The sequence below is a fragment of the Leptonychotes weddellii genome, chromosome 12, assembly GCF_054177405.1.
Source record: "Leptonychotes weddellii isolate Sample4059 chromosome 12, ASM5417740v2, whole genome shotgun sequence".
Lineage (NCBI taxonomy): Eukaryota > Metazoa > Chordata > Mammalia > Carnivora > Phocidae > Leptonychotes > Leptonychotes weddellii.
In genome coordinates this window covers 72,000,892-72,013,312 of record NC_138380.1, presented here as the reverse complement: position 1 = coordinate 72,013,312, position 12,421 = coordinate 72,000,892, and the positions used below count along the sequence as shown (strand labels likewise).

Below are 12,421 nucleotides of genomic sequence, written 5' to 3'. Positions count from 1 at the left end.
GAGACTTTGTTGGCCCAGCCTGCTGAGAAGGAGCTTTTGCAGGCCCAGGTGGCTGAGCTGGGGACTGTGGCCCAGGTTGGTGAGCTTGGGATTTTGCTGGCCCTGGCTGCTGGGTTGGGGGCTTTGCTGGCCCTGGCTGCTGAGATGGAAGTTTCTCTGACCCAGCCTGTTGAGCTTGAGGCTTCGCAGGCCCAAGAGGCTGAGCTGAAGACTTTGGCCCAGGCTGCTGAGCAGCAGGCTTTGTTGTCCCTGGTGGCTGGACTGGGGGCTTTGCTGTCCCTGGCTGTTGAGCTAAGGCCTTTGTTGGCCCTGGTTGCTGAGCTGAGGGCTTTGCAGGCCCAGGGTGTGGTGTGGCAACTTTTTCAGGTCCAGGTTGCTGGGCTGGAGGTTTTCCAGGACTTGCTTGCTGAATAGATGGTTTGGTTGGGCTTTGCACTGAGGGTTTAACTGATTCTCCCCTTACAGCGTCGGACTGTTTAGTCTGAGGCCTGGCTGCATCTCTCTGAAGTGGCAACTGTGCCTGGTCTGTCTGAGGTGCCTGGGTAAGCCCCTGAACTGGCTTGCCTGTCCCTGGGGGCTGTGATTTCATCTTTTCCGGTTGCTGAGAAGATCCTGATTTGGGAGAGCCATCCTGCTGTGGTGGGACCCTCACAGGTCCCTGCTGCTTTGGACCTGGCTTAGGTGATTGTTGTGATGGAGCCTTTGTGATTCCTTCAGGTTTGCCTGGTTCTTTCTGAGCTATTTTTTGTTTCTTGGCAGTTTCTTCCTGGGATGCATCAGAGTCTGATATCAAATCAAAAGGATTGAATTTATTTACAACAGAGGAGACAGCACTTAAAGGGTTAACCTCTGAGAGGAAGCCAGGCATCATACTAGACTTGTGCTCTTCCTTCAAATCAGTTCTGGACTTTGATTCTTTCAAGCTAATAGTGGAAGGACTCCTTCCAGGCGACTTCTGCTCTGACCTCAAAGTGTCTGTAGTTCTACTTTTACTGAGACCAGGCTGAGCTGAACGCCCAGGGTCCGGCGGTTTTCCGGGTTGCTTTGGAGGATGACTACTCTCCAACTCTTGCTTCCTAGAAGAATGAAATGAAAAGAAGTAAAAATAATGGAAAGTATCCCAACTCAAAATAATATTAACGAGCCATTACTTTCTTAGAGCCTCAAAATTACGCATGTATAGATATAACTAGAACACATTTTTGCAGCATCCTGTAAATGATCATAAAATCCTTCAAGTCTTTGTTACTTTCTTTATGTGGATAGAGATTTTCAACAAGGTAAACAAGAGGGGGAAAAACCAATACTTGCTACTCTAAGATATCTAGTTAGACATCACTTATAATAGTTTACATTTACACTTAATAGAATCTGGCCATCCTTAAAACCTTATTAAATATATCAACTCAATAAACCAATGCAGGGCCATGTTCTAGTATGTTCATGTTTGAAGAATGTTATTCTTCCAAATGCTAGCAGCACCAAGAATTAAGAATATTCATTTTAAAATGTGGGAGCTTGTTGCAACTGTTTTTTCTTTTACTTGATAACAAGAAGTTACATTAGTAACATATGGCACACGACATCGGGGAACTTTTTAGTAAAAGAGGTTACGTGATGCATTTCCAGGAACACCGAGAAAGTTGATAATCTATTCAACTTTATTCTGTTGGAAAAGATATTATCCCTCAAATATTATCCTTATTAAACTTTATAAAACGAGAAGTCCTACTTCAATTAGAAATTTTTGAGAAACAATTCCGTATTTCTTGTAGAAGAAAAATGTTATGTCATTTAATTCTTTTTCCAATAGCTAATTATTAACCTGAGATCTCTATGCAAAATAATGATAGATGCTTAAAGAAGCTTGAGATACAGCGGGCATACAGTTAGCAACAAGCTGGTTATGAACCTACTTTCGAAAGTACTGTTACTTTTCTCAGAAGAAGATACATAATAATCTCTTAATGTTTTCTATAACATTTACTATTGCCTCTGTTAGATTATTAGTAATACTATTTATTATTGACAAAGATTTAAGGACATAACTAACTTACAAATTTTCTTTTAATTCATAGACAAACATACACGATGAATTTTTTTAAATAGTTTCGGAAACATGATCACTTTGAAATAACTATGGTTAAATAATTAAAATAGTTGATTTTTTATACTTTTAACCAAAAATCAAATACATTACTTTTTTTTAAATAAGCCATTCTTTACTGATAAAGTGGTAACTAATAAGAATAGGCTGTATTAGGATTACATAAAAATAAAATTACGAGTATTTCATTTGATACATGAAGCTTTTTAACTTCGGAAAAAGATTTATTTCTTTTTCATTAAAAGAAAAAAGAAACAGTTATTCAGTAGCACTTAAAATATGAGATGATCACAATAAAGTTCTACAAGTTTTAATTTGTTTTGTGAAAATTTACCTGCTAATGGGCCAGATTATAAACTTTTAATTTCAAATTATTTAGTACTTAATATGAATTAAGTTTTTGAAATTCCCCAAATGGCACAGAAACTTGAGACAGATCAAGTTATAAGGTACTGTAGAAAGAAATACAGAAGTATTACTTCTAAAGAGCAAAAAATAAGAAGGAAATAATCTATAAAAGCCACCATATGCAAAAAGTGATTTTCTAATAAAAGTTGAATAAATAGAATTCTTAGTTTTGGCAATTTCCTCCAGGAAAAAAAGTTACAAAAACTTTAGATAACTTAAACAAGGAACTAAAATTGTTACCCTAATTAATTCCAATGGTTCTAAGGTATCTTTTAAAATACTATGTATTTCCATTTGGAGAAAATAATTTTGAATGTTTCTTTACGGGCCACTCTGTGTTCCCTTACACAGAAGATAGAAGAGCTATAGTAAACAACCTAAGATAGATTATTTTCAAAAATTTCACTGTTTAGACCTTCACATTATTCTAGAAATGTTCCACGTTCAATTAATAAAATCTACCACTCTCGTGAAGGGCATATGCTTAGGAACTTCATTACAGAAGTTCCTATCTCATAAGTAATTATTTAGGTATATTATTTAATTGGCTCCCTAGCAGAGTCCTAGAGACCTATATTTAAAGAGTACAAAAAGAGAAATCTATTCTTAATTTACTAAATTGTCCTCTCTTGAAAATACTATTAAACTTAATCATTGTTCTGTGTTGTTGCACGTCATCCAACATATGTACAAAACAAAAAATAAACTTTGGGAATACCAGATATTTGTGATATCAACACTAAAATTTAAAGCAAGCTGCTTACAGCAGAAATTATCATTGCATGTACCTCCTAAAATATAAGTTGTATAATAAAATCCCCATGAGAAAACTGATACAGCTATAAAGACTGCCCCACAATTTAAACTAACTTCAGCTACTAGAATTATATAAGTAAACATCAAACATGGATGTGAGAAATAGAGAATCGCTAAAAGAATATACAGACTTAATACTGAACAAAAATAGAAAGATGTCTCAGGTAACTGTGGTCTTCTGGTAAATTTTCGTTTGGTGTAACAGGTGCTCTGTCAAAAAGAAAAACAACTAAAATGCAATCTGTGTCTTGTATCCTACGCTGTGACCTCCTAGGGAAAGTGTTTCACTCATCTTTGCGTCACTAGAACCAAACCTGTTAACTAGAGTGTTAGTGTCTCGTGAATGAATGAATGAATGAATGAACGAATGAATAGGTGGATGACAACAAATGAATCAATGAATGAATCAGGTTTTTGTTTTATGCTAGACAATGTTTCTTGAATTCTTTTCAAATTCTTCATGGTTGTTCTGAGATATAAATGGAAAAATTCTACATGCATTTAGAACCTGGACTTGGCCTGCTACTCTAGGGAGAAAAACGGTTGTGGAATTGTCTACCAGTAGGATAGGCCCAAAGGAATACTAAAGAAAATAATGGATTCAGTCAGAATTCCTGTAGAATATTCTACCAATCAGAAGCGTTTTTCAGTAAAGCCCTTCTCATATCTGTAGCTGCACACAGAAAGAGCAGACCAAATGATAAAACTGCCTTTTTCTGTGTCTTCAATTAACCAAAAATCCAGAAGCATTTTGTTTGTAACCTGTAACTTCTAGCTTGTAACGACCCATGTTTTGTACAACCTCCTTTTTCATTACTACTGTCATCCCCAGAATAGAATTTTTCTTTCATAGATTAGCAGAAAAAATATTTCAGCTACAAATGAACTAAACATACATTCACGGATACAAATGTAAAAGCAGTTGGAATGCTAAAAAAATTTTTTTTAATGGAGCACAATGACACTTGATAGTGCTGAGTCACATAAAATTTTTTGATATTAGAAATATAAGCAACTTTGGGGATAGCTATTCATTTTTATACTGTAGAGGATACTAGGGCTTAAAGAGGCTAAGTGATTACTCCAAGGTTATAAAACTAGTTAGTCACCGATATCTGGTATCGAGACTTCTGGTGGGAGTAGGGAGGGGAGTGGAAGTTCCACTACATGGCACTGACTTTTCCATATACATAAAAAATACATATATAGATACATCAAAATAACTTACAAGAGAAGAACTCAACATACAATTTGTCTGGAGCCACCATTGCCAATGCCATCCACTGCTGATATTGAGATCACTACTTCTGATACTTATAGATTCCCTTAAATTCAAACAAAAACATCCCTGTCAATTTGTAACTGATCCTCACAATGACTCTACAAGATAGGTAAGACAAGTGTCATATGCCTTATTTGGGGGCAAGGAAACTGAGGCAGCTAGGCTGAGAAGCATACATAATTTGTCATGAGTCTGTTAAAATTAATAGGACAAGAACCTAGGTCTCTGGGCTCTCAACCCTTATTCAAAAACAAACAAAACAAAACCACCATCTCTAATTGACACACTTAACCTCTTCAGACTTTAAATAATTTGGATATACTTTCTTATACATACTTAAGTTGGTGTGCTTCTAAAAACCTAAATGATAAACCAAGTGTTTCTTTGGTTATCACATCCAAGGATAATAATGTTCTAAAAATTATGTACATTCTATAAAAATCTTTCACTAAAATATAAGAAGGTCTCAAAAATCAGAAATATATTGTTTATACAGGTAGATGAAGCTTTCACCAATAACTGCTGAGGCCACAGATTATCTGTTAATAAAAATTCTACTATAACAAAATTATCAATGCAGAATCTGACATAAGCACAGCATAAAACCAGTTTAATAGGGTGAAATTGTTATTTTTCAGCCACCCCTGAATAGAAGAAAAGTTAAGAATGCAGAAATAAAAGCTCACACTTTTTCCTGGTCTGTGTAACCAGCATGCTAAACCTGTTGCATGTACCTCTTAGGAAAAACTGTGAAAGAGCTGGAATACATTTCTAAAAGGCTAATAAAAGTATTGTACCTCATTATATCCCTATGAAAATCTAATATATGAACGTTCAACATTTTTTCCAAGTCAGGTTTTCACCAGTAGAGAAAAATGGTGCATATCATAAGCTTTAATACTTAAGGTAATGGATAAAAAAGACTTTATACCAAAGAAATAGCCCCATATATTACAAGTTGAAAAACACATTTAACATAAAGGAGCAAGTTTTTACTAGCAGTAGTGGCTTTGTTTCAAGAACATAGGGTTTTTAGCTAATATATTCTAAGCACTTAAGATTTTATGTTAAAAATATTGCAACTATCCGTTACACTTCTCCTATGTTAAATTAAAATATTTGACAAAATTATACGCATATACTTATATGATAGTTCCCAAGTTAAAATACTTCTATGAAGTAGGGGTTAAGAATCTACACCTACGATATGCAGATCTTTCATATTTCCAATATCTCTAATGAAAATTGTAGGTCTCTCTTCAATTATCATAAAGCAGGAATGGTTTCAGGACAACGGACAGAGAACTGTACTCTAAGGGAGGGTGTAAAGTTAAAGGGTTTGTTTACAATAATAAAGGCAAGGCAGGCACAGTGATTATACCCTCTTACTACTCTAATTAGAAAACAACTAATTTATTAGATGAAGGAAAATGGAGAGCTAGAGAGGGAAATTAATACGTTAATATTACAGAATAGCTCTTAATTGCCTGCGCAAGTTGTCACTTATTTGCTTTGTCTTAAAATGTATTGGAAACTAATCTTAAGGTAACACAAATTCACATGTTTTTCCACCAACTAAGATACTTTTGCATATAAAAGAACAATAGTTTAAAAAATAGCATATACTGATTCAGAAATACATGTACAGCACCTGGTCTGCTGCGACCAAACCATCTGTTTAATGCCACAACATATTTTAGGGTCCTTCATTGACTATAAAAGGTGTATTCATTCTATACCTTCTACCTAATCAGCTCCTGTTCTCCTCTGGGGGTGGGGTGGGAAGGAAGGACAAATCACCTCCGGGGGAATTAAAGGTATTATTACAGAAATATTTCAGACATCATTCACAGAGAAAAAGATGCCTAAATGACTGAGGAGGTTTAAACAGAGACAGGTGAACACCCAGTTCTATCCATTCCCCAACACGTCCGTTTTCTATTAATGGAAGACTTCCAGATTAGTAAAACACTGGAGGGCGTCTCTCCACGCCTTGGAAAAGGTTCCAAAAGGCCAAAAATCACAACCTAAAATCACAGTTCCACGAATGCAACCCTTGACTATCCCACCAGAAACTCTACAATGCATCATTTTTATTCTGCCCATCAAAAGGCTTATGATCTCCTTATCGTCACCCCATTAGGGAGAATAAAATGAACAGAAGCGACATATATGTACTGCCGTGCTGGCACATACGGGCTGACACATATGTGCACGGGAAGCTGTACATATATGCCCGGACATATACATCATGCTGTGCGTGCCTGTGCATGGAAGGCGGCTCCGCAGCGGCCGGGGGGACGCTTCCCTTGGGCAGCCCCTGCGCCCTTGACATGACAGCGGCGATCTGTCTCCTCTCCTCTTCGCTCAGCTGGCTCAGATCCGCCTCCATGCCGGCCGGGATCACGGTGTGCAAGGAGCTCCCCGCCCCGCCAGCCCCTCCTCCGGCTGCTGCCGCCGCCGCCGCCGCCGCCAGCCCTTCCGGGAGCCCTTCCCCTTCCAAGCTCGCCTCGTTGCCCATGGCTCAGGGGGACTCGGGGCCGCCGCGCTCCCTCCTTGCGCTGCGTCCCCGTCGGGAACCCCGCGGCCCGAGGAGCAACCGGAGCCGGGGTCCGCCGTGGGGCGTGCAGGCGGCGGAGTCCCAGGGCTCGGGACCCGGCACCGCTGCCCGGAACGCCAGGCGGGTGTTAGTCCCGCTCACAGGTGACGCCCGCAGCCGGTGCCTCCTCCATGTTGGACAACTCCCCGAAGCCGCCTCAGCGCCCCGAGCCGGGGAGAAACACGTCTGAGCTGTGCCAGCCGGGCGCCGTCCGCCCCTCCCACCGCGCCCCGCCTCCTGGCCCGCGCCCTCGCAGTGCGCATGCCCGTCTCGGAACAGGTGATGGCCGCGCCCGCGCCTAGGCCGCGCCCGCGCCTATCCCGCGCGGCGTCTCTCTGTATCCTTCCTCACTCTCGCACCGATTTAAAGGAGCCTGGGGAGAGCGCAGCTGAAAACCGGGACGAAACAGCCGGCTTTTCTTTCAGGCATATTTCAGGATGCCTCAACCTGAGTTTTAGCGAACTACATTCAAGGGGCAGGGAGGGGCTGGAGGGGAAATATCTGTTCCCTTCTTTGGACTCATGGGATCTGTAGTTTCAATTTTTTTTTTTTTTTTTTTTAAGGAAGGGCTTTTTAGGATTTTAGGAATGGATTCAGGTAACTGGAGATTAACCTATGATACCTTTGGGACAAATTCTCCCAAAGGAGCTAAAACTGGAGCTTTTTATTTAGGACTTTTCCAGAATAATTACATTAAAATCTTAGATACAGCATCAGTAAGGTGGTAAAGTTTTTGAATGCTTGTCACTGTATTGTTCCCTAAAGGGACGACACAAAAGTAGAGGATTATGGGAAATTGTGCATGGGATACTGTAGTAAGATTCAGATTGTAGAATATTAAAATGTTAAAGTGATGTGAAATTTTGAAAATAAGAAATTCAGTACCTTTTTTTCAGTTCTTCTCTTGTGGAGAGACCCCCGAAAGTTAATTTATATAGAGGCACATAGCTGGTTAGCAGCAGAAGTATCACTAATAACCGTTCTTCAGACCCACTTCCCATCCATTCCCAAACACACAAACTCTTCTTGCTACTACATTTCCTAGAAGGAGATGTTTTAGTTCAGCACTGGATATGCAGCCCAAGTTTTACTCTCCACCTTGGCTAACTAAATGGACCTAATGTCCCAATTGTTGAGGTTAAAGAAAATCAAAAGCTAACTACTGGGAATGAATAAATACACAGAAATGAATAAGTTGCTCAGAAAGTTTCCAAGGTTTTACAATAATCGTTATAATAGTTTGATATTTTGCATTCCACTTGTATCAAAACTAAAAAATGGCACAGTTATAACAATTTGTGATATGTGCTGCTTTTTAAAGATGTCTAGTCATCAGATGAAGTATCATTACCTGTTGGGTTCCTACAAAAACTTTGCATAAACTTTGATTCTCTCATAACATACTGAGATATGACTTCCAAAGTCAAAACTGCGAAGAGTCATACATTATTTTTAAATAAAGAGCATGCTTTCACCTCACACAAACCAATGACCAGAGGCAACCTGACATTCTGATAGCCACACCTGGAGACAAATACACAATCATCATACTGCCTGGAAATAAGTTTGCTTCAAAAAAGGAGATAATTGGTACGTAATCCTGAATCTCTGGCAAAATGAGTAGTTGCTCCAATGCCTAGAGAGCCCTAAGGCTCACTAAGGCTGGATGGAGGTGGGGAAGAAGAAGATTCATGTGCTGATTATTTTTTCATAGTATGCTCAAGTGTTGTGAGAATAAAATACATTTGATAAGTTTACATTCACAAGCCACAAGGCTTAAAGAAATGATAAGATGAACACTCAAAGTCTAGCCTCAGAATAATGATTAAACTAGAAAACAGATTGTTAACTCTATATTCTCTCCCATTATGGGTGGAAAGGAGCCTGTAAAGTAATAAGAAATAAGAAGTGAAAATCAATATGCCAAGTAATGCGCATAGACTAAACAAAAAGCAATAATTTGTAAGATGGGACTATTATAACCCATTGTGAAGACATGTGCATTCACCTTCTCCTTCCCTCCTGTCACAGGAGCAAACGTCATCAGAAAACAGGAAAATGGGATGTATGATAGAAAGAGTAAATGGACTGCGAAAACAAGTGGGAAACATTTTGGTTGTTGAGGTTTTAAAATGACTTTGCCTTTAGGACCTTTATATCTGTGAGTTTCGAAAAATATTTCTTTTTTTTCAGTCTCCCATTTGGGCTTAACAGTTGCTTGTGCCTGGGAGGTGTTTCTGATACAAAGAAAAACACTAGAGCAGAAGCCAGGTGTATTACTCGAGTTTGAATTCTCAGAATTCTGAGGGTACAAGGATGAGAAGTTAAATGTTATAGATAAAATTTATCTATACATTCTCTCCTTGCTTACCCAGAGAAATATCACAGTTAGTTTCATTCAGCAAACTCACTAATGGTGCTGTATTCAAAATCTTTGTTGCTCCCTATTCATTATACCTACTGTAATGATCATTTATTTGAATTTAGATTTAATTTAACAAGCTGATAGTTCAGCTCCAATACACTCAGCCTGATAGGTAGGTCATGAAATTAATTAATTTATGAAAACTTGCACTGTTATATACCATGATGTCTTTCTGAAATGACTTCTCAACTCTGGAAAACCAGATCTTTTCCTTTGTTTACTTTTTGTCTCACTTTCCCATGTAGTTTCTATTTTAGTAGATAAGTACCCATCTAAATGTGATAATTAACAATAAATATGACAAGATAATGAGTCCTTGGAATGAAATCGCCCAGTCTACCCATGTCCTTGCAGACACCACTCAACTTAGGATAAAACCAAATAGACCACCCTGTGTGTCACATGTCCCATACTTGAATAAATTCAGGCTTTGCAAAAATTAAAGTTAGAATAGTCTTCATCCATATAGAAGAATGTGCAGTCTCACTAGTTTTTAAAAACCCACAATTAAATAATCTTCTTATAACTTAGCCTTTTAATTAAAAATAATAGCATATATTTATTAAATTCTATTTAGTAAGCAGTTATCTGAATAGTGGCTTATTTATTAAATGTCCATTATATCCATATTAAAATCATTGTAATAGTGCAAGTGAGTGTTTTGTAAAATACGCCATTTTCATAAGTTAAATTTGAGAGTATAAATAGATTCAAACTTCCTAGAAAATAATTTAGCAATACTTATCAAGAGCCTTAAAAAGAGTCATAATCTGTGATACACTTCTAGAAACCAGCCCTAAAGAGATTGTTTGAGTTATATAATGGTATTATGGAAAAATATGTTCACTAGAGTATTATTTATAGTAGCAATAAATAAAAAGTCATTACTGCCTCAGTAAACGAGAATGGAGAAGTAGAATCTGGTACAACCAGATGACTGTATTTTGTATTTAAGATAATGTTTTTAAAGAGTCCATTACAACAGAGGAAAAATTTCACAAAGTATACACTGGACAAATTTTCATAAATGTGATCACAATTGTGCAAAAAATTAAGTTACTAAAATGCATAGGAAAAAACCCCAGGAAATTAATAAACCAACAAACAGAACCCATATATATTTAGTGAGAAGACCATAGGTAATCTTACTTTTTCTAATTTTCTATAGTTTCCATATTTTCCAAAATCAACTTGTAGGATTTTGTTTTTTGGTGTAGGAGCACCAATAATTATGACTAATCATTTTTTAAAATGACAAAAATAATGCAACCTGTTAAGCTAGATAAGCAAAATGTTATTATCATTTTGTGACAAATGCCTATGAAGAAAATGAAAAAAAAAAATTACCGTGGGGTATACCCTAACAGTGATTTCACATGATTAGGTGAGTGATAAAACAAACTATTCTTATACTTTCTATATTTAAAAGACCAAAAAAAACAAAAAAAAAAAAGACCGTGCATTTTAGTGTATGTGTGCATGTATATATTCATGTTGGTGTAAATATAGACATAATTTTTATATAGGCACATTTTTCTAATGTTCCTTCTGTAATAGAAGATAAGAGAGGATTGCATTAATTTAGTGGAGCAAGAGCCTGCAGTGGTTGAAGGTCCGACTTCATTTTTTGCTATGGTTGATCTGCTTCTCAATTGCAGCTCCAAGCCATTTTTGTTAGCTTTGCTTTAAAATGAGATTTGCAGCTACAGAGGAGGAAATTCAAGTGAGATTGCAGTTGATTATGAACTGGCTTCTCAATTTTGAGGGAGAAACACATGAGAAGTATTTTAGAAAAAAGTTTGATAAATTTATTTTTGAATTCTGACATCTGGACTATCAGGCAGTTGTTTTTTTTCTTTTCCCCTTTATACTTACTCTACAGCAAAGCTGTAATTTAAAATAAAAGAAAAAAGTTGCTTGTATTTCAAATATGTTCCTATAGACATAGGGTATATAAAATTTTAAGAATAAAATTAGTTACCACGCCACTTTACACCATTACATTGTAAATTGAAAAATGACTAATAAGTCATGAGGTTATAACTTAGGTGATTCAGCATTACTTATTTACCTGTTTTATAAATAGGCTTTATTTTTTTTAAAGATTTTATTTATTTATTTGACAGAAAGCGCACACAAGCAGGCAGAGCAGCAGGCAGAGGGAGGGGGAGAAGCAGGCTCCCCACTGAGCAGGGAGCCTGATGTGGGGCTTGATCCTAGGACCCTGGGATCACAAACCTGAGCCAGAGGCAGATGCTTAACCAACTGAGCCACCCAGGCGCCCCATAACTAGGCTTTAGAATTCAGAACCTACTCTTTGGAAAATGGAGACATGTGTGCATGTCTTATTCTTTATGATTTTTTGGTTGACAGTGTCTGACTTGAAATCCTAGCTCTGACATCCTACATCTATTTAGGTTAGTAAGTCACTGAATTTTTAGAACATGAGGTTCCTCAACTGTAAAAATGGAGAAAATTATATACTATCTCTTAGGATCCTTGGGATAATTACATGAGAATAAGATGTGAATGCACTTTTAAGCTAGGAAATATATCAGCACAGTTGTGATTGTTAAAATACTGGTGCTAGATGAATCACACCTCCCTCTTTACAGTGGAACTGCCACGTTTTCTAGCAAGAGATACTGTTTCCTCACGCTTTACCAAGAGAATATGGTAGGAGAGGCATGTAACTTCCTAGGCTCGCCTTCCAATCTGGCCCTCTTCATATTCAGAGACCTCTATGCTCTGAAGAAGCCCAGGAGGTGAGAATTCAAGAGAGAT

The 12,421-nt window shown here is 37.5% G+C and overlaps 1 protein-coding gene across 1 annotated transcript in view; it reads right to left on the bottom strand.

The window, feature by feature from the left end:
- PCLO (piccolo presynaptic cytomatrix protein) overlaps positions 1–7,441 on the bottom strand; it is a 346,987-nt gene extending 339,546 nt beyond the window's left edge. Inside the window, exons 1-2 of the mRNA XM_081800627.1 lie at positions 6,878–7,441; positions 3–1,076 (exon numbers count right to left, since the gene is read on the bottom strand). Of these exons, the coding sequence (XP_081656753.1) occupies positions 3–1,076; positions 6,878–7,134 (1,331 nt within the window). The 5' untranslated portion in view covers positions 7,135–7,441. The remainder of the gene's footprint in view (positions 1–2; positions 1,077–6,877) is intronic.
- Between the last annotated feature and the right edge of the window lie 4,980 nt (positions 7,442–12,421).